At 38.0% G+C, this 23,072-nt stretch overlaps 1 protein-coding gene across 4 annotated transcripts in view; it reads left to right on the forward strand.

Moving 5' to 3' along the window:
- USP34 (ubiquitin specific peptidase 34) overlaps positions 1 to 23,072 on the forward strand; it is a 258,244-nt gene that overhangs the window by 106,763 nt on the left and 128,409 nt on the right. For all 4 annotated transcript variants that reach the window (XM_056126930.1, XM_056126939.1, XM_056126955.1 and 1 more), the window contains 6 exons: positions 2,372 to 2,461; positions 6,845 to 6,940; positions 13,960 to 14,042; positions 17,456 to 17,610; positions 18,888 to 19,001; positions 20,747 to 20,846. In XM_056126930.1, the coding sequence (XP_055982905.1) occupies positions 2,372 to 2,461; positions 6,845 to 6,940; positions 13,960 to 14,042; positions 17,456 to 17,610; positions 18,888 to 19,001; positions 20,747 to 20,846 (638 nt within the window). The remainder of the gene's footprint in view (positions 1 to 2,371; positions 2,462 to 6,844; positions 6,941 to 13,959; positions 14,043 to 17,455; positions 17,611 to 18,887; positions 19,002 to 20,746; positions 20,847 to 23,072) is intronic.

Raw genomic sequence — 23,072 nt, forward strand, 5'->3', positions numbered from 1 at the left:
ATGCACATGCACCAGCTCTTTGAGCTATCACATAGAATTAATACATAGAAGAAATGAAAAACACATAGAAAAAATACATAGAAGAAAAGAAAAAGTTTGAACCATCTAGTCCTAAGCAGTCAAAATTTACATTTTAAACAAATTCCCTCTGTGAATAAAGTCTGTGTTAAAATTAAAATTTGACATGTCTTTTATATAAGCCTTTGCTCCATGTTTCCCTTGATTAAATTCTCAGAAGTACATTAGCACAGCGGGTAGGGCGTTTGCCTTGCACATGGCCGACCCAGGTTTGATTCCTCTGCTTTTCTTGGAGAGCCCGGTAAGCTACTGAGATGGCAGAGCCTGTCAAGCTCCCCCTGGCGTATTCGATATGCCAAACACAGTAACAACAAGTCTCACAATGGAGACGTTACTGGTGCTCGCTCGAGCAACTCGATGAACAATGGGAGGACAGTGCTACTACAGTGTTACCTGTAATTAGATGACTACATTCTAACTTACTATGAAAACTTACTATGAAATTCTTGTTGCTTGCTTTTTGTTAGTTTTTTGGGGGGGGCCACACCTGACTGTACTTATGGGTCACTCTTGGCTCTACTCTTAGTAATTGTTCCTGGTGATGCTCAAAGCACCATATGGGATACCAGGGATCAAACCTGGGTTGGCCACTTGCAAGGCAAACACCCTACCTGCTATACTATCGCTCTTGCCCCTTCATTTGCTTTCATTATATTTATTTTAAATTTTATTTTTTTATAAAGTTCACAATAATTTATTACATTTAGTATCTGAACACCAATCTTACCATCATTACTTCTTCCCACTCCCATTTTTTTACGCCTTCCCACTACCATTTTTTGACTTTCCACCCTGAACCCTGCCCCCAAAGCAGAACTGAAATCATTTATTTTGTATCTCACCTGCACAGCAAAGCCTGGCAAGCTCCTCGTGACATATTCGATATGCCAAACACAGTAACAAGTCTCACGATGGAGACGTTACTGGGCCCGCTCGAGCAAATCAATGAACAACGGGAGGACCGTGATGACCGTGATGCTTGTTAAGAATAATTCACTAAAAATGATCCAAAAAAGTTTCCTTAGAAAAGAGTAGACTATAGTGCGAACAAGATTGCCACTCAGTATCTCTTTTGCAAACCACAGCATTCAAAAGGAGAGAGATAACAAAAGGGAATGCCCTGCCACAGTGGTAGGGTGGGATGGGGGATGGGGGGAAGGGGGGGTAGGAGGGATACTGGGACTAGTGGTGTTGGACAATGGGCACTGGTGGAGGGATGGGTATTCGATCATTGTATAACTGAAACCCAAGCACAAAAATTTGTAAGTCTACAACTGTACCTCATGGTGTTTCACTAATAAAAATTTAAGGAAAAAAAAAGAGTGTATAAATATTTTGCCCTGGAGCCAGGAGCCATTAAGCCCTTTTATAATAGATTACTAACATGTGGTTAAAAATTGAGCCTTGGTGTTCTATTATACATATATACATGGAATTCTTAAATTTAAAATCTGGTTATACAACTGACTCACTCACGCGTGAGGCTCATTCAAGCCTGTGGAGATCTACCGTGAGCATGGCAGCTTCTGTTGAGTTCTGGAGGTTTTTGGATGCTGGGGCTCTGTTCGAACTTGAGCGCCCTTCGCCTGCAGGTTGCCCCAGATGAAACAGCCTGGCATAGGGTCTGGGGGTCTGGAGGCAGCTCTGTGCCGTGTCCTTCACTTGCTTTTATACTTAATATTTATAATAAATTTTTACTTTAGAAAGCTTGGGTTGGGATTTAATTTATTTTTTGCTTTTTGGGTCACACCCAGCGATGCACAGGGGTTGCTCCTGGCTCATGAACTCAGAAATTACTCCTGGCAGTGCTCGGGGGACCATATGGGATGCTGGGAATCAAACCTGGGTTGGCTGCGTGGAAGGCAACGCCCTACCTCCAGCCCCCTGGGTTGGAATTTTAAGACTTTGACTTTATACCCCCAATGTATCACTGTCATCCCGTTGATCTTCAGTTTACTCAAGCGGGCACCAATAACATCTCTATTCCTCCCAGCCCTGAGATTTTAGCAGCGTCTTCTTACTGGTCTTTTTCCAATGCTTGTAGGCTCTTTCAGGGTCAGGGGAATGAGAACTATTGTTACTGTATTTTTCCTATCGAATACACCATGGGGAGTTTGCCAGTGTATTAAAAATAAATTTATGGTAGAGGAAAATTGTACTGTTTGGTAAACAAGTACGTGTATAGTGTTGTTCATTAAAATGTTTTGCATTTAGATTTTCAATAGCTTAGTATGTATTGAAATCTAGATGTAATTAAAATTATTTTTTAGTAAATAACTGTCTGCTTTTTCAGATCAGTGGTAATTTCACTTCGTCTTCTTCCAAAACTGTTTGGAACTTTTCAGCAATTTGGTAGCAGTTATGATACACATTGGATTACTATGTAAGTAAATAAAACTAAAATGTTTATTCAAAAATTTTATTTTTCAAATTACTGTTATCAAACAAGGTTTTGAATAGACTGCTTTAGGAAAGTTTTAATTTTATATATATATTTTTTAAGTTTGTAGTTGGAAAAAATACTATAGCAACAGGTGCTTTAAATTACTACTGCAATGAGTGCTTTAAGTTTGGGTAAAAACTTCTACTATTTTGTTTATATTCATTATTTGTATAATTACATACAAATACACTACTGTATATATGTACATATATATCTGTAACAATAGGAAAAGACACCTTAAGTTGATCAACACTGAAGTAAAGCACTCAAGGATGTCTTTAATTTTCCCATTAGGAATCTACTCTAGATGTAATGAATCCTGAAGGAATAAAAGAACTTAATAAACATTGAGGAATTCTTTAAAAATTACTATTTTGATGTGATACCATTTTTGGTAATATTCTAGAGAAATTGGCTTTTACCAGCATTCCCCCCTCCCCTCCCCCTCCCTCCCTCCCCCCCCCCCCCCCCCTTCTCTTTGACTCTGTCTCTTCTCTCTGACTCTTCTTTCACTTTTATCTTTACCTTCTCTGTCTTTTGAGGTGCTGGGACTACTACCCAGGATTTCACAGATGCAAGGCATACATTTTACCACTGAAATACGTTCCTGGCCACCACACCAAATTCTTCCTGAATATTTTTCTTCTCTACCACTAAAATATTGGGAAGACAGATGAATTTATTTAGAAAATGGGACTGTGGCACGAAATGTGTAAATTAGAAGTTTTAGAATTTGGTCTTTCCCCATTTTTATCTTTTAGCACATCTATTGCCAGTAAATATTGTGTGAAATGCTTTGTTAGCAATGGAAGCAATAGGCTTTGGGATACCTTTTTCTATGTATTGCAGATTCTGCTTTTATTTTAATGTTCCTAAATGTTTAAAACCTAGTGTTAAAACAATTAATGAAAGATTGCTTAAAAAAAATTGGTAGAGATTTGACTCAAGTTCTATCATGTTCTTACATACCCCTCAACATCACGAGGTCAATTTTTTTTTTTTAAAGAAGGAGTTGAGGAGATATACAGTGGAGATTGTGTGCTTGACTTGCACAGGGCTGATCCAGGTATTCCAAGGCCAGTCAGGAGTGATCCCTGAGCACAGAGCTAGGAGTAGGTCCTGAGCACCACTGACCACTGGACCACTGGGCATGTCCCCAGAACAAAATTGAAACAAAAACACTATCATAAAAAGTTACAAATAGGATTATATTCCAGACACTGTGGGTTTTTTTTTTTTTTTTTGCTTTTAGGGTCAAACCTGGCAATGCACAGGGGTTATTCCTGGCTCATGCACTCAGGAACTACTCCTGGCGGTGCTCGGGGGACCATATGGGACGCTGGGAATTGAACCCAGGTTGGCCGTGTGCCCTACCCTCGTGCTGTCGCTCTGGTCCCTTCAGACACTCTTAAGTTCTGCTATATAATGATGAAGGGAATCTTCTTACATAGATTGTATTATACTATTTTTAATATTAGCTCATTGCTCGAGCGGGCCCAGTAACGTCTCCATTGGAGACTTTGTTGTTACTGTGTCTGGCATATCGAATACTCTCGGTAGCTTGCCGGGCTCTCCGAGAGGGGCGGAGGAATCGAACTCGGGTCGCCATGTTGGCCGCTTGTAAGGCGAACGCCCTACCCGCTGTGCTATCGCTCCAGCCCGAAAATGTAGGAATACTGCTATTTATTTAGCCATTGATTAAACATTGAATTGGGCATGAACTCCACATTACTTTTTTTCTTTTTTAATCACCATGAGATAGTTAAAAAGCTTTGATGTTTGAAATTCAACTGTACAATGATCTACCACCCATCCCTCCACCAGTGCACACTTTCCACCACCAGTGTCCCCAGTATAAACACCTCCCCCCGTCCCCTCCCCCCCCCCCCCCCAAATTCTAGTCCTCACCCTGCTTTCATGGCAGAAAAACTTCCCCAGTACGCTCTTTCTACTTCTGGGTATTAATGTTTTGCTTGAATTTTTCCACCACCATTCAAGCCTGCCTTCCAGGGGCAGGTGCTAGATCATTTATTGTCCGTTGCTCATTTTGAAAATCTTGGGTGCTGCTGTCACGAGCTTCTGGAATCCTAGATTATAAATGGTTGGATTCCCGAGACATTTCTGTAAGGCACTAATCCATTTTGTGATTCAGTTGGGCATCTCTGTACCAGGGCTGTTGGTGTGCTAAAATGGCACAGAGAGGCACATTGTGGGTGTGACAGTGAAGCTGATTAGTGGGTCGGGAGTCAGGGAGGGACAGCCCAGCCCAGTCTCTCTGCTGCCATGCAGCATGGAAATTTAGTCCTGGAAACCACATATCTGGGCCTTGCTGTGGAAGTTCTGGTCACTGGGATTCCATCTGAAGTAGGTGGGGAGACTGCACTTGCTCCATCTGCTATGCCCTGGTGAAATTGGCTTGGTGTGGGGGCCAGACAGATCTCTGGTTTTGTGGTGTCTTCCAGGACTTTGCTGCTGTGTCTCTGGCTTTTGATCTCTTTGGAGATTTATTTATGGGTCTCTGAAGCAAGGCTAGTTAGTAATAGAGTTTACAGGATGGCGCTGGAGTTGGTTCATGGAGGTGACTGTCAGTGCTTCCATGTGTATTGGGAAGTGGGGGGAGGTACCATGAAATCTCCATGAAAGCCTGGATATTTCAGTCACAAAACTTGTATTTTCAAATTTTCAGTAGATTATAATCTTGGTGAGGTCCATCCTGAGATGGTGGAGTCAGGCCAGGGGTATTGCAGCGATTTTAGATTTTGGAAGCAAGTGGCCGCTGGGGACTCTGCTTGGGCAGTCACAGGCTAACCTGCCTTCCCTCCAATTTGCCCCAATCTGTTCAGCCATGCGCAGATTCTAGATTAGCTGTGGCTTTTGGTCTCTTTCAAGATTTATCTATGGGTCTCTGATATAAGGCCAACAAGTGAACTTGTATAGCTGAGCCGGAGGTGGTTTGTGGGCATGGCTCCCACATACCTAACTTTTGGCTGTTTAATTTCTTGGTAAACGTGGTCCGAAGATGTTGGGGTCCAGCCAAAGACACAGCAGCAATTTTGGGGTATCAGGAAGCCCAAAGGCACCATCAGGCTGCTGATGCCCTCTCCCCATAGGTACAGGTTGACCTATTGGCGGCATCATACCCTCCTTATTCACAGATCACAGATCACACATATCATCCTGTTATTTGTCGATTGCCTCGAGCAGGCCCCAGTTACGTCTCCTTCATCCTAGCCCTGAGATTATATTCAAGGCTCTTTAGGAGAATGAGACCCATCATTGTTACTGGTATTTGGCATATTGGGTACGACACAGGGAGTTTGCCAGACTCTGCCGTGTGGGCAGGTTACATTCGGGAGCCTGCCAGTTTGTCAAAGTAGGAATGAGATGTCATAATAAAATGTCGCACGGCCGCAAATGTGGCCGCGTGGTTCTGGGATCTGGTTTTTATAGTCTCTGAGTCTTGGCCGCTGATGGGATTACACGGTGCCAGGTGGCCAGTTGGTGGGTGTGACCCCCGCCTATTGGAATTTAGAGGATCTGGGTGGAGGATGCTCGACTCCAATCCGAGTAGGCTTGGAGATCTCGGCCCCGGAACCCACGTGGCTTTGTCCCTCTGCCGGTACCTTCAGGTGTGCGGAGAGTGGTCTCAGCATGGTGGTGTCTGGTCCTGGAGGTCGTCGGCTGCCGGAGACCTGGTCGGGGTGGGGAGGAAAGCTCAACCCGTTCCCTCCAAGGAGCCACGGCGAGGAACAGCCAGGCGCAGGGGCAGGAGACTGCACTGTTCTCCCTCCAGGATCTGAGACCCTCCTCATTAGTCATTTATAATTAGCATTCTGCAAGACATTTATTCCCTTTTGAAGAGATTGAAAATTTCCCATGGAGATTAAATGTAAAGTCATAAATTTAAGTTATATATCTATATTTTCACACTCTAATTTTTTGTTTGTTTGGGTCATACTCAGTGTGCAATATTCAGGGATCACTTCTGGCTCTGCACTCAGAAATTACTCCTGGCAGTGCTAGAAGACAATATGGGATGCTGGGAATCTAATCTCATGCAAGGTTCTACCTGGCCGTACAATGGCGCCTGCCCACACAATTTGAAGTAGTTATGAGGATGGGAATGTACTATGATTAGAGCACGTACCATGCATGTATAAGGCTCCTTGTCAATCGGACACTACAGTCAAGCAGCCAAAACTTCAGTATATTCGTTTTTTTGTAATTAAAAGATGTTCCATTTGAAAGATAAATGTATTTGTCTCCTAGAAGGTACATTTTCACCCTGTGCCTCTAAAATTGTTTTTCTGTTAATCGATTCAGGTGGGCAGAAAAAGAACTGAACATGATGAAACTTTTCTTCGATAATTTGGTATATTATATTCAAGCTGTAAGAGAAGGACGACAGAAACATGCACTGTAAGTATACCTTAATTAGGTTAGTTAAGTTTGTGTTGATGCCCTTTCTTCTGAAAGATGTTTCCTTTTATTTCATATGGTAAATAAGGTTGTGAATAATTTTGTTGTAAAAATTTTAAGAAAAATAAATTTTTGTTTTTTTGTTTTTGGACCACACATGGTAGTACTCAGGGCGTCATCCTGGTTCTGTGCTCCAGGGTCACGGTTGGAAGGCTTGGGATGGAGTGGAGGCTTGGGGAGGGGAGGCCATATGGGATGCTGGGAATCGAACCCAGGTTGATTGCTTGCAAGGCAAACACTCTACCCATGGTACCATCACTTGTATAAATGTTATTTTAAGTTGATTTTTGTAGTTATTTTTATAGTTCTAAATCATAGAGAAATGTAGGTTATAATAACTTTGGGGTTTGGTCAGCCTTCAGTATCAATTTCTCTGTAAAGGCATTATTTTCAGAAATTGATAGCAAGAATCCCACCTACACAAATGTTGTCTGTAATGTTCTTCATTGTGTTAATGTGTTAGGACTTTGACACTAAAACTTAAAGATACTTCCAAACAAATATATTTAATATAATGCTGATTTTAAATATTTTCCTTATTATGGAGTAGAGAGATTCTGCAATGATAGGGCATTTGCCTTGCATGCAGTTGACCCGGGTTTGATCAGGGTCAAACTGCCAAGAGCACTGCCAACAAAATTTCTGAGCGGAGAGCTAGGAGTAACCTCTGAGCATCAACAGGTATGACCCAAAAAAACAAAACAAAAAACCCATTTTCGTTATTTAATGCAATTCGATACTAATATCAGGAATCTTGGATAAGGAAAGTTAAAAAATTGATGGTATTCTTTGTGAATATAGTATCAATAAAAATCTTCTCTGGGATTTCAGGAAGGTGGCTCTGTGGGTACATGCAGAGTTCAAACCTTGGCACTATACAGTCTTCCTGATTATGGCCAGGTTAGCAGTGTAGGTCCTGAGCACCACAAGGGTAGCCCTCTTTATTCCTGATTCCACAGGTGTCCTTGGGCCCAGCGTTACTCTTCCCATCCTGGTTGGCTAAGTAATCCTCAGGCCCTCTGAATAGTGTTTGGGAGCACACCCAGAACCACTCCTTCCAGAGTCCCAACACCTACCCACCCCCCAAAAAAGATGAAAATGTTGAATATACTGAAATAACTTAGAAAAGAATTGGTAAAGCTGTGTTTAAAACTTGTTTGGGACATGCATTCTTAGAAATTCTTAAAATTCAGATTTTTGCTTCTTAGTCAGGGGCATGAACTCAGTATCACCGTATCACTGAATTTACAGAAGTAGTTTCAATATTGGAAAAATTAATTTTCTCAAAACTTACACGTGGGTGGAAATTAAGCAGACTGTGGAACTGTTTTTATTTTTTTCCTAAAGTTGTTCACTATATTTGATTCCCACCACCATTAACACCTTCCCACCACCATAGTTTAGATTTTTCCGTCTCGAACCCCAATCCCTGCGCCAAAGTAGAACTGAAATAATGTATTTTGTTTGTTATGAAAAACCATTGAAAATGCTGCAGAAAAGTATCCTTAGAGGAAAGTGTGTGAAGGTTTTTGTATTCACCCAGGGGCCATTAAGCTTTTCTATAAGAGTTCACTAACATGTTGTTAAAGGTTGAGCCGTGTGTGTAGGGCGTTTGCCTTGCACGCAGCCAACCTAGGTTCGATTCCCAGCATCCCATATGGTCCCCGAGCACCACCAGGAGTAATTCTTGAACCAGGAGTAACTCATATGCATCACCGGTTGTGACCCAAAAAGCAAAAAAAAAAAAAAAAACCTTTTTTTATTTTCTAATTAATTTTTTCCTAATCAGTTATTTCTCCAGATTTTACCATGTCTTGGTAGAGTGATACTGTTTTCTCAATCACCAAAGACTTGGAGATTTCTGAGCTTTATTTGTTAATTGTTTTGTTTTTGGGACTCCACTTGTGTGTGCTCAGGGATTATTCCTGGTACTGTGTTTAGGGATCACTCCTGTCAGATTCTGGGGAAAATATGGAGGTGCCAGGGATCGAAGTAGAGTTGTTTACCTTACCAATACTACTATCTTTTTGGCCTCCTCATTTATTTCTAAATATAGAGGACAGTGATATGTCACTAGTCATTTTTCATTGATAGTTGCTATATTTCATATTTTTAATTAAGATTTACCTGAAACACGGCATCGCATTTGAGGTAGTCTCAACTTTGAGATTTAGCTGTGTCACTATAATTTGTTTCGTATATCACTATAAATCCTATACGCAGGACTTTAAACTTTATTTTATAAATAGTGAATCAGTCTTCTCTGTACTTTATATTCTTATCTTTTGCTTTTTTTCATTTTGTTTTGTTTTTGGGTCACACTTGGCAGTGCTCAGGGGTTACTCCTGTTTCCGCACTTAGGAAGTACTCCTGGAGGTGCTCAGCGACCAATGGGATGCCAGGGAGCAAGCTCTGGTTGGGTGCTTGCAAGACTGGTGCTTTTCCCAGTGTACTATTTCTCTAGGCCCCGTATTATGTATTCTTATGTGCTACATTTTAACTCTGTCAGTTCTTATCTTGTGTATGGGATTCTTCTAGGCAGTGCTCAGGAGACCTAAAAGCCAGTCCTGCCAGGCCAATACTCAGCTGTGATCTCTGTCTTAGTGCCAAAAATACAGCCTTTGCTCAAGCAAGTATTCCTTCTCTATTCCAGAAGATTCATTTTTCTTTTTCTTTTTCTTTTTCCTTGTTTTTGTTATTTTGGCTATTATGCTCAGGGTTTGCTCTTGGTTCTGCATTTAGGAATCACTTCTGGTGGTGCTCTGGGGACCATCTGGGATGCCAGGGATCAAACGTCCCATATGCAAGGCAAGCACCTTACCCACTGTAGTCTCTGTCCCCGTATTCCAGTTCTTTTAACCAACCTTTGCATTGATGTTCTTGTTTCTTGGTCTCGACCTCTATTAAGTAATTAATTATGCTTATCAAAGTAGGAAGCCAATGTAGTATAGATGTAGAGCACATGGGTTTGGATTATTAATCTGTTGATTTGGCTTTTTCAGTTTATTTCAGTTCTAGATCTATACATAATGATTTTTTTCTAAGAATTAAATTAATGGAAAAAAATTAATTGTACTCAGTACATAGAATGTAGTTATCCAGCATAAAAAGACTTTGCATGGCAAAAAACATTTAAGAAATGTTTCTCTTACTCCTATTTAGATATTTCATTGCACAAAAGACAGATTTAGTTATTTCATCCTGATAGTTTGGACCCTGCAAAATCTATACAAACCTTATCTTTAAAATTTGTTCAAACTGTTTTTGTAGATACTCTATTCCATCATTCTTTAAATGATTTCTGAAATATTTTATTTTGATATAGTGTTACTTTTTATCAGGGCAGTTCTATGTAAGATAGGTTATATATACAGCCAATTAATATTCTAAATAGTTGGTTTAGTCTTTAATTTTTTTTCTCAAAACAGATTAAAGCTAATCATGACTTCTTTTAGGAGATTGAAGCTTAGAGGTACTTCTTACTTGAGAAAAACTAAGAAAAAACATGCAAAACTCCCATGTTATAAACTGAGAGGGACATGGAAAATAGATGAATCCCCTTCAGAAAGAGAATAGAGTGCTCAAATATAAATGAAGATCTGAGACTTGGTTGTTTATAGTGTTGTTCTTACAGAGCTTGCTTACGTTGTTAGTAGAACCAGAGGCGGAGCTTTGTAGAGCATTTCTTTTGTGATTAAAAAAAGATAGTCATGCTGCTTTCTATTAGTATTTTTGTTAATTTTTTCTCTATATTTAATTAAATTCAGGGCACTGTTCTTGGAACATTGCTTAGGAATTGTTGCTGACAGTACTGGACACATGGGGCTGTGCAGTACTAGTGGCTTAATCTGCAAAGCATGTGTTCTTGCTATTTAGCCTAGTTGTACTTTTTGGAGATGAGGTTTACACTTTCCTTGGTATATCAGAATGGCTATCCAATCCTCCAATAAGCCTTGTTGCCTGGCATATCAGGAGAATTAAACTTTAGAAAAGAGAACTGTTGTCTGAACTATTACAGTACAACCCCCTAACTGTTCACAACTCCCTAACTGCAGAACCAAGTTGTACATATGATACTCTTTGTTAAAATATACTGATGTCATGAGTTTGAGGCATATTATTTTCCACTTGCTTAGTGAGATTACAGTAGGCATATTCAAATAAACCCACATAGAAAAGATTCTCTTGAATTGGCTGGATTACAGTTTTAGGTGCTTGCCTTGCATTTGGCATTTAGGTGCTTGCCTTATCCTTGTTTGATCCTTGACACCTCATGTTGTCCCTCAAGCAGTGCCAGGAGTGATCCCGGAGTGTCGTCTGGTATGGCCTTAAAGCAAGTAAAAAGTTCTTGGTGGCATGAAAGATACCATGTCATTTCTTAAATGGACATGTTACATAATTTTAAATCCAGTAACATCTAGAAATTAGTGTTAATATTGAAAACAATTATTGTGGGCAGGTTGGTGGTTGGTACTCCTAAGCAATTCTCAGGATGTCTGCTTGATCTTGCTCTGTGGGCCTGACTGATGCTGTACTGTTTGTGTTGCTAATTCTTTTGTTCACTAGGGCTACACTTACTTACCTCTGTTCAGTGCCTACCAGGCTGTAGCTGGAAGGACTGGCGACTACTCAGTGCTGGAGTTGGAATTCCAAGCCTAATACATGCAAGACATGGGTCTAGGTCTTTGTGTTTCCTCCTTTTGAAAATGATTACAAGTATCAAATTGTCACTGAGATTTCATGTGTATGGTGGAATTGCTTTTTGTCAGATCTTTCCAAAACCATGAATAGGCTGACGAGAATTTTGTCAGTTTTGATGAACTTCTAATTTTGTTTTGCATTCAAGAAATTTCTATACTATTGAGTTTATCAGCCAGTCTGAAGTGTAGATCTAAAGTGACTGCTGTAGAAGCAAAAACGGGTGGGTAAGGCTATACAAGGGAACTTAGATGCATCTACTATAGTGTTTTGGGCTCCTTACTTGGGGATCAAAGCATAGGATAAGGTGCAAAAGATAAAGCCTTTTATGGGTCCGAGAGATAGTACAGGGCTCTTGCGTGCCTTGCATGTGACTGACTCAGGCTTGATCCCCGGTACCCCATATGGTCACCTGAACCTACCAGAAGTGATTCCTGAGTGTAGAGCCAGGAGTAACCTGGTGTGCCCCCTCACCCAATGCAATACTCCCCTCCAAAAAAAAAAAAGAGGATTTAATTCTTTTTTTTATGTCTGTTAGCAGTGATCTCAGACTTGAGATCATCAAGTATAGTAACTTACTACAAATCACAGAACTAATACACAATAGAACTCATTTGAACTTGCACATGAAGGTCTCTACTACAAAATCTTTTTAGTAAAATGATGAGAAGCTAAGAGCTGCTCTTGATTTTTTTTACTGGATAGCATTATTTCTGCGAATTGCATAATACATTTCTCCATAATATATTTCCCCTGTCCCTACTCTCAGCCACCTGGCCACATTGAATTTTTATTTTCACCAGAGGGTAGTGTGACAAAAATGAAATAAAAGTTTTATCTTTTCTTGGTGGGATTAATTTGAGACAGTAAAGAACAGAAGAGGTATAGCAAATTTCACCTTTAGAAAAAAATTGTAAGTATAGCATATGTAGTAGTTTTTGAAACTAGCTAATTTTGGAAAACTTTTATTTTGGATTTATAGGTGACAAGGAGTTTAATGAGTATCTTTGACATTTTTTAAACTCAAATGTAGATCAGGGTTAGGGTAGCTCAGCTACCTTTTTTTTTTGCAAAATAATGTGGGTGGTTTATTCACAACTGGCTTTTTTGTTATTGTAGACATAATAACTCAAGACTGAATTGGTCTCTTTGGGTGCTCCATTGTGTGTGAGAATTAAAATGTGACACCATAGACATAGCTCTGTATGCACTTTATTGGGTAATTAGAGAAATTCTAATATGTAAACTTGATTATTAGCCTCTCCATCCCTCAATAACCTTCAGTAACTTCCTTGTTTATCCAAAACAGTGCTAAACTATTTTATCTGATATTTAGGCAGATCAGATTCAGGCTCCTGCTTGCATCTTTTATGTCTTCAAAACCATCTCCTTTTCTATTTCCCATACTGACCAACACTTGATTCTTACAATTCTGTTTATTGCAGATGTCTATACATTGATTTATCAGACCCATATGAAATGACCTGTTTATTAAGCAAACATCCAAAGCAACTCTTATATTGACCATTTAATTTTGTATGTAATTTAAAGTTTAGATTTGAATAACATTGTCACGCTGTCCACACTGCCCTCCCCTTGTTCATCGATTTGCTCAAGTGGGCTCAGTAACGTCTCCATTGTGAGACTTCTTGTTACTGTGTTTGGCATATTGAATACTCTCGGTAGCTTGCCAGGCTCTCCGAGAGGGGCGGAGGAATCAAACCCAGCTCGACTGGGCTGGCTGTGTGCAAGGTAAACACCCTACCCGCTCTGCTATCACTCCAGCCCTTAAATAACATTGAAAAATGCCAAATTTTATCAACTATATTTTTTATGAAGTACGTTTGTTGAAATGATTTTTAATTAGTATTGTGTTATCACTGGAACAAGCCATGCAATTTTTAAGGAAGAATTGCAGTTTTAATTCCTAATTTATGTACCTATCATATAGTTTTAAAGTGACATACTTTTTGTTCTTATGTTGAACTTCCAAAATATGGTTTGGAAATTTTTGCAATTTATTAAACAGTTTAAAACTCAGACATATACATTTCATAAATACAAACACATTGCTTCAATTTTTGCCCATTTTTGCATAACCTAAATTATAAATAAAATATCTAATAGAGGAAAATAACAAAAATTACAAATTGCTATTATGGAATATTACTTTGGTATCTAACATTAGAATCATTGAAAATTGTAAAGATAATTTAAAAATAGGACCTTTTGTTTCATCATTTTAATGACTTTTTATATAGGTATAGCCATAGTGCTGAAGTTCAGGTTCGACTTCAATTCTTGACTTGTGTGTTTTCAACTCTGGGATCACCTGATCATTTCAGTAAGTTTTTTTTAATTTAGTATTTTAATCCATTTGTAGTCTATATTGATTCTTGGAAGAGTCCATTTAATTGTACTCAATATTATTGCATTTCTGTAATGATTATTCTCAGTAATGAATGTCTTCTCAATATGTATGTTAATATGAGTGTGACACTGATAAATTCTTTTTCAGTTTCTCAGAATGTCATTTTCCAGGTAGATTGAACAACTCATTTCAAGAAATATTTGAAATAGTATGTCATACTGTGCCATATTTGGTGAATGTGTCTTTAATTACCTTTGGTTATACACTCATTGCTAGTTGGATACAGCCATTGTTTTTGTACCTGGGCTAAGTTGGCCAAAATTGTTAACTTCATAAATGATGGAGTTATTTAGAAACCATGTCTTAAATTAGTTTATTTAATAGATGATCTTCTGTTTTTTAAGGGTTGTTAAATAAATTATCTAGTCATATCCAGTGGTGATTAGAGCTTATTTCTGTCTCTGTGCTTAGGGAGAACTCCTGGCAGACTCAGGGGATCATATGGGTGCTGGGGAATCCAAATCCAGCCAGGTACAGCCATGTGCAAGGGAAGTGCCTTACCTATAGTACCATCTTTCAGGCCAAACAGATTTTTTTTTTTTAATTTAAGACAGTGGTCTTGGGGCTGGAGTGGTAATACAGTAGATCAGGCACTTGCTTTGAGGTCTGCCTCATGGCTTTATCTCCAGCATTGCACATGGGCCCCAGATACCCTAGGAGTAAGACCTGAGTAAGTCAGGTATGTGGACCAAAATCCAAGGGGAGAGAGGGGGCAAAGGTGGGGGTTGGGGGAAGGATTGGAGGGAGGGGAGAGTGTGCTAAAATTGCACTTCCAGTGTTGTTTATTAGGGAGGGAGCAGGGAGTGGGGGAGTGCCAACTTTGTACTTTGTTTTGTATGTTCCTCTTGAAGAGCCTTCATTGTTAGAAGGGCGGTCTGATGGATTAATCCTGCTAGCTTGAGAGGTTTCATCCTGCAACTTTTATATACTTGAGATACATCGTGTGTTTTCTTTTTTTAAAATAATGAGGTGTTGCCATTTACAATACTGTTTTCTTGGTTTGTATTGGGGCCATATACCTGGCTTTGTTCAGGGCTCATTTTCTTTTTTCTTTTCTTTTTTTTCCCTTTCTTTTTATTTTTTGCCTGCTTTTTGGGTCACACGTTGCACAGGGGTTACTGCTGGCTCATATGGGATGCTGGGAATTGAACCCGGGTCAGCCATGTGGAAGGCAAACACCCTACCCACTGTGCTATTGCCCCAACCCCATCAGGGGTCATTTCTTGATGGTGCTTGGGGGACCATTGGGTTGTCTGGATGTAAGGCAGCACTTTAATTGCTGTACTATCCCTCTACTCTGTACTACAGTACTGTTAATGGTATTTTCATGCATGTATCATTTGAATACCTCACCCATCACCAGGTACCAAATGTCTGTCCTGTTCCACCAACATCCATCCACCTGTACTTCCTCTACGCTAAATTCTGTGAACCAGCTGTCCACTTCTGTTGCCTTTGACCATTGCATCTCCCTTGCTCTCTGTCTTTTGGTCATCATGTGTTTACTGTCAGACTTTTTTGTAACAAATCCTGCAAATTGGTAGATTAGTGACATAAGTAGATTTCAAATTCAGACAGATGGTTTCAGTAGGAACTTTCTGTCTTAGGTCATTTATCATACCTGTTATAATTGGTAACTTACAAAGAATAAATAAAATATAAAAAATGTATCTGGAAGTGAATCAAAACAGATAATCAGATGAACTTCATGTTTCTTTAGTTCTTACTGAAAAATGTTAACTGCTTTTCTTAGAATTTATGTAATGAGTGGTTTATTTTGTCTGTTCCCATCCCAGTGAATATAGTATTGTTCCTTTTGCATGGGCTTATAATACTGTTCTGCAAATAAAATCAAATAGAAAAACTCACTTCTCCTACATCATAATTGTTTATTGATATTATTCCTGTCAGATATAGTACATTTATACCAGAGTACTGTTTGGTGAGCTAATGATGGTTTGTATTATTCCAATGGTTATGTTCTTTTAAAATTAGTAACAAAAGTTTATACATTGTCTGTTAAGTGTGAATGGCAATAGTTCTTCCATTTATGAATGTCCTTCTGCTTTATAGTTCATTATGATTACTTGTTTTCTGTTTTTCTGGGGTGGTAGGTTTGGGGCATACCCACCTTTGCGCAAGGCTTACTCCTGACTGTGCATAGCAATTTCTCTGGGTCCAATTGTCTGATGACTTTTGAAGTACTCTTACTCATTTTCCTTGCTAGCCTTTTTTATTAGCTAAATAAGTTTGAGTTATTACATATACTAAAGATTGTTATTTAAATTGTCTATAAGAGTTTTTAGGCAAATGTGATATACACCTCAATTAACTCTGTGTGATAAACAGGCTTCTACTTGTCTGATTAAGCCATAGACTGATATTGCTAGTAGTTGTGTTTTCTTCTTTTTTTTTTTTAATCTCCCCCATATTCTGAATCTTTCCTACTTTTCCTAAGAAAGACGGGGTGAGATTTCTTAGGTTATAGTTTTGTTTTTTTTAAATGGAATCACCATCATATACACTGTCGTATAGTTGTTCATGATTGGGTTTCAGTCATAGACTGTTACAATACCCATCCCTTTCCCAGTGTGTATTTTCCACCACCAATGTCCCTCCACACCCCCCTTCTCCCCCCAGGCTGCCTCTATGAGAACAGCTCCAGCTTTTGGAACTCCTGTGATATTGTTTAGAAATTCATATGCTACTTTTCCCCTACCCTTTTAGATTTCTTCCTTTATGCATTTGCAGAATTATGATTGCTATCAAAATGCCGTCTCTTTGGTTCTTTAAAGTTCTGCTTTTAAATCATTTAATACTTGGGTTTAAAGACCATACAGAATTCATCATGTTATCACATTCTTCTGAACTAACTGTATTTCTTGATGTGTTGCAGTTGTCTGTTTTAGGGAGACAGTCCCCATTTTGCTTATTCATCAGAAGTGTTTTTTAGAATTTTCAAAAATAATTGCCTATGAGTATTTGATGTTTATCTCCCACATGCATAGAATGAGCTTTGAAAAGGATATCTACTTTAAATCTTTGAACTGATTCCTTTGCTTTGGGAATTTCTTCCTGTTATGTTGATTGTACTGTAGTGAATGTTCGTATTTTGGGGATAATGCATTTCCAAAATAGTGTTTCCGGGAACTGTTATGTGTTTTTATATGGTTTGTGGTTTTTTATTTTATATAGATTATATGAAAATCTTGTAAATTTTTTAATTAAGTGTCTCATATTTCTGGATATATTGGTGTTTTTAGTCCATTTAATTTAATAAAGATGTTGTATAATACTATGATTTAGACCTTATTTTTTTTCTTTAGGGTTAAGTTTAGAGCAAGTTGACATTTTATGGCATTGTTTAGTAGAAGATTCTGAGTGTTATGATGATGCTCTGCATTGGTTTTTAAATCAAGTTCGAAGTAAAGATCAACATGCTATGGGGATGGAAACCTACAAGCATCTTTTCTTAGAGAAGGTAATTTTGCTTCCCTGACAGATTAACTACTGTTTTTCTATTATTTTCTTTTTAATTTTTGAAATACGAACAAAAACTTTTGACATTATTTTAAAAATTAACATATATATTCTCTTCCAGAAGCTCCTGTATAATTTTTGTCTTTCAGTAAATGAATAATGTAAATGAATAATTTTTTTTGTTTTGTTCCACACCTAGCAGTGCTCAAGGCTTACTACTGGTTTTGTGCTCAGAGATCACTGCTGCCAGAGCTAGAGGGACTGGAGTTTAGGTGACCAAATAGGGTGCTAGAGATGAAGCCCTGGTTGGCTGTGCCTTACCTGATTGCTGTTGGCAAACACTTTACCTACTGTACTAGTGCTTCATCCCCTGAATAATTAATTTATATTCACAAAAAAAATTATTTTCCCAAGTTGAAGTACTTAAGCTAAACATAATTAAGACAGACACTAATAAGAGATGTGGAGTAATTTAATGTTTATTTTTAAAAATCATTAACATTGTAGATCAGTTTCCAGTAGTGGTATACACACCTACAAAATGTAGTATATAATATTGGACTCTGAAAATTAAATGGTTAGATTTCACAGATCTCCAGATTTATAGTTCCATTCTAGAATGCCTTTTTATAAATTTAGATTTTTGGGCCACACCGATTCTGCACTCAGGAATTATTCCTGGTAGTGGTCAGAGGATGCCAGGTTCGCTGCATGCAAGGCAGATACCCTACTTGCTGTACTATTTCTCCTGCCCCTAGAATGTCATTTTAGGAACACAGCATAGATACAAGACTATTTTTCAATTCCAGTTTTTGTTTCTCCACTCAATGCCACAGTTGGTTTAGGTGTCAAAAATTCATTTGAAGTTTGACATATCTATCATAAAGCAATAGGCATTTTAATTTGTACTTGTTTTTGAGAGTATCTGTGGACTAGATCTTTTATGATAGATTTGGGTAGATATGAATGAAATTGGTATATAAATTATGTCACTAGATCCAGGACAAAGCTACAGGTAGACCTCCATCTTAATGTCAATCTCTTAGTTGTACATCAGCTGTATGGATAATTACACATTCTGTAACTGTATAACATGTAAGTTTAGCAAATGATAAAGTGCTGTATTAATTTTCTTTGACTTGGGTACATCATGGAAATAGAGGACCTGAGTAACATTTTATTATTTAAAATTTTTGTATTATCACTTAAAGTCTGAGGTTTTATATAAGATTTTCTTGAATAATAAACTCATTGGAAAAAAATTTTCTTTTTATAAAGATGCCACAGCTAAAACCGGAAACAATTAGCATGACTGGCTTAAACCTATTCCAGCATCTCTGTAACTTGGCTCGATTGGCTACCAGTGCCTATGATGGTGGTTCAAACTCTGAGGTATGGATTCAGGCTTGTCATTGTCAGCTTGTGCCAATTTTATTCTCCAAATTAGATTTCTTGAATATTGTAGTCTAATAACCATTTAATTTGCTATTGGAAATTATGCTTTTGAGATTTTGGGGGGTTGGGGGGCAAAACTGGCAATGCGTGAGGTTTACTCCTGACTCTGCACTCAGGAATCATTCTTGCAGTGCTCAGGGGGACCATATAGGATACTGGGGAACAACCAGGGCTAGCGCCCTACCTGCTATACTATCTTCCTCGCCATAATTTTGTTTTTTTTTTTTAAATTGGTTTCTGAAAGTTGTAGGAAGGAAATTTGATATTTTATGATATTTTATTACAAAAAGTAATCTAAGTTGTGCTTAATGAAAACTTAATTAACATTTTTTGATTTAATAGGGAACAGGTCATCTGCATGATTAGTCCTTACGAACTTGATAATCAGGTAGTTTTGTCATGATAGAAAGATTTATCTTAAATCTAAATTTTAAGCTATTTATTAAAAGTTTTTTGTTGCTCTTGGAAAACTTTGTTGTAACGAGTTTACCAAACTGGAAACCACTTTGTCAGTAACTTTTGTCCAGAAATAAAATCTCCCTAAAGCATCTTTGATTATGTGACATGATGATCAAAAGTCATTGACCAAAAACTTCCACTGTCTTAGCATAGAGTTCTTCTTGCCTTCTTGGCCATCAGATTTTGTTGTATGCATTATATTTTTCTGTCCTAACATAGACTTAATTTTATTTGTTTTTGACTTCCGGGCCTTGCCTACCACTACTTAGGGCTTACATGAAAAGGCAAGTGACCTACCTATCTACTAGATCTCTGGCCCACCAGACTTTTACTTATTTATTTCACTGTATCACTGTCATCCTGTTGTTGTCATCTGGGTCTTTGCTGTTGATGGGATAACACGGTGTTGGGGGCAGTTGGTGGGTGTAGCACCTACCTACTGGAAGATGGGGGATCTGGGTGGAGGAGGCCCAGTCCGGATCCGAGCAGGCTTGGAGATCGCAGCCCCAGTCCCACATGCCTGGGTTCCTCTGCCAGTTCCTTCATGCGTGAGTCTCGTCTGAACATGTGGAGAGTGGTCTTAAGCATGGTTGTGACTGGTTCCGCAGGTGTTCAGCTGCCGAAGATTTCTTTACTTATTTTTATTTATTTATTTTTTAATTAAAGAACTGTGATTTACAGAATTGTTGATCGTTGCATTTTAGGCATATACTATTTCAACATCAATATTAACACCACAGTATGCTTGCCTCCACCAGTATTTTGTTTTTGTTTTTGTTTTTTGGACCATACCTAGGGATGCTTAGGGATTTCTTCTGGCTGTGCACTTAGGAATTATTCTTGGCAGTGCCCAGTGGACCATGTAGGATGTTTGAGATTGAATCTGGGATAGCAAGTGCAAGACAGGTGTCCTACCCATTGTATGCTCTGGCCCAAATATTTTAACTTATCTCCTAAACAGTATTTTGGATATTTTAGTATCCAAAATACTTTTGGATCTATTATAGGTATATTTCAGTAATTGAAGAAATTTTCACAACAGTCTCTAACAGTAGTTATATATGTGTGTGTGTGTGTGTATGTATATGTATATGTAATAGCAATTCTTTTAAATACTTGATTGAATTTCAAAAGCTCTGATATGTGTGACTTAGACTTATTCAATCTTTTGATCATTTACATTGTCTTACAATAAAATTTATAAATAACATTTTTCTTCTCAGCTTTGTGGCATGGACCAATTTTGGGGCATTGCATTAAGAGCGCAATCTGGTGATGTCAGTCGAGCAGCTATCCAGTACATCAATTCTTACTATATTAATGGTGAGTAATTTGAAATACTATTTCTAATAGGTAATTTTTTTCATCTTAAAATCTTTTCAATGAATTTCCATTTCCATATGAAATTTCAGGGCGTAGATTTATGCCTCTACATATGCATAGTTATTACTACCACTACTACTCAGAAGACCACTCTTAATTTCTCCTACATCCCTTCCCCTTTCCTTTGGTAATCAGTACAGTTTTTACTGAATCTGGAAGTTGATTTTGTTGTCTGTTCCTCATTTATTACCTTTATATATTACACATTTGGATAAAATGTCTAATAATTGTCTTTCAGTTAAAATCTCTAATAGTTGTCCTTCACTTAGCATAATGTCAAGTACTGTCCACTGAATTGACTCTAAAGTGCATGACTACATCATTTTTGATGGTACAGTACTATTCCATGGAGTATTCCATGACTTCTTTAGCTAATCATTGTTAATAGACTTTAGGTAATTGCTAGTTTTTCATCTTTTTTTCCCTCCAAACATAGTTAAATGTCAATATTACATTTTAATTGAATCACCATGAATTTTAAAGTTACAGAATTATTCATGATTGAGTTTCAGTCATATTCCAACAACACTGCCTTGGGGCATTTGTTATTCCCCTATTGTTTCTTTATATCCTGCATATGATGTAGATCTTTCTGACTTTCCCTATCTCTTTGGCTCACTTCACTCAGCATGATACTCACCAGTTGTAGAGTTTGTAGGGCTGTTTATGTATAGTATCATGTCATCTGCTAAAAATGATTTATTTTTCTATTTGGATGCCTTTGATATCTTTTTCTTGCCTAATTGCTATTGCAAGTACTTCTGATACTATCTTGAATAGTGGTGGTGAGATTGGGCAACCTTGTCTTGTGCCTGATCTTACAGGTAAGACTTTCAGGTTTTCATTATCGAGTATAATTTTTGCTGAAGGCTTGTGGTAAAATGGCTTTGACTATGTTAAGGAGTTTTCCTTCAACTTCAATTTTGTTGGGCATTTGTATCATGAATGGGTGCTGGATTTTGTCAAATATATTCTCTGCATCTATTGATAAGACCATCTGTTCTTATTGGTCTCATGTAGTACATTGATTGACTTATGTTAAACCAAGCTTGCATCCCATATGAATCCTAGTTGATCATGGTGTATGACTATTTTGATTTGTTGTTGGGTTCAGTTTGCTAGTATTTTGTTGAAGATCTTTGCACTTACGTTTATTGGGAATGTTGGTTTGTAATTTTCCTTTTTTTTTTGCTGTCATTGCCTGTTTTTGGTATCATGATATTACTGCCTCATCAAAACTCTTTGGAAAGGTTTCTATTTTGTCTATTTCTTGAGAGGCCTAAAAGCATTGGAGTAGCTCTTTATTAAACGTTTGGAAGAGCTCTCTAATGAATTATTCAGTATCTAAGCATTTGTTTTGGAGGAGACCTTTGATAACCATTTGATTTTCTCAGTAGAAATTGGTTTGGTTGGGTGGTCTATATTGTCTTGGTTCAGCCTTGGCAGGTTATAAGAGTCTTAAGAATTTATCCATTTCTTCTTGGTTCTTGCTTCATTTACAGGTTTTCAAAATAGTTCTGGTTATCCTTTGAAGTTCTTAACTGTCTATTGTAAAGTCCCCGAGGTCAGATCTTTAGGGTCCTCTTTATTTGTCTTTCCAGAGACTTATTGATCTGTTTCTCTCCTGCCCCCCTCAAGATCTACCTCCTAGTTTCATTATAATCTTTTAGATTGTGTTTTTGGACTTGTCTTTACTAATTTCTGTATTTCTACTATTTCCTTCCTTCTCCCAGCTTTGGGCTTCTTTTGTTAGTCCTTTTCTATTTTCTTAAGCTGTGTTGTTGGGTTATTTATGTTGACCCTTTCTTTGTTTTGAAATGGTTATAGAGCTATGAACTTTAATTTGAACATTGCTTTTGCTGTGTTCCGTAAGTTTTGGCAACTCTTGTTTTTGTTCTTGTTTATGGCCATCCAGGTCTTTTTCAGGGAGTTATTTGTTTAAAATACTGTCTTTCGACTTTTGACTTGGAATGTGTGTTTGCCCTTGCTATTTTAATGTGCATGTTATAGGTAGAAGATTGGATTAGTAAGATTGGATTCAATTTCCTAATTCATCCTGTCACATTGTGTCTCTCAATTGATGCATATAAGCTGTTGACATTGAATGAAATTATTGTCAGAGAGTTTTTTGCCATCTTTCAGAAGAAGTTTGTTGTGTTTGTAAGC

The sequence above is a fragment of the Sorex fumeus genome, unplaced genomic scaffold (genome assembly GCF_029834395.1).
Source record: "Sorex fumeus unplaced genomic scaffold, SorFum_2.1 ptg000006l, whole genome shotgun sequence".
In the NCBI taxonomy this organism is placed as follows: domain Eukaryota; kingdom Metazoa; phylum Chordata; class Mammalia; order Eulipotyphla; family Soricidae; genus Sorex; species Sorex fumeus.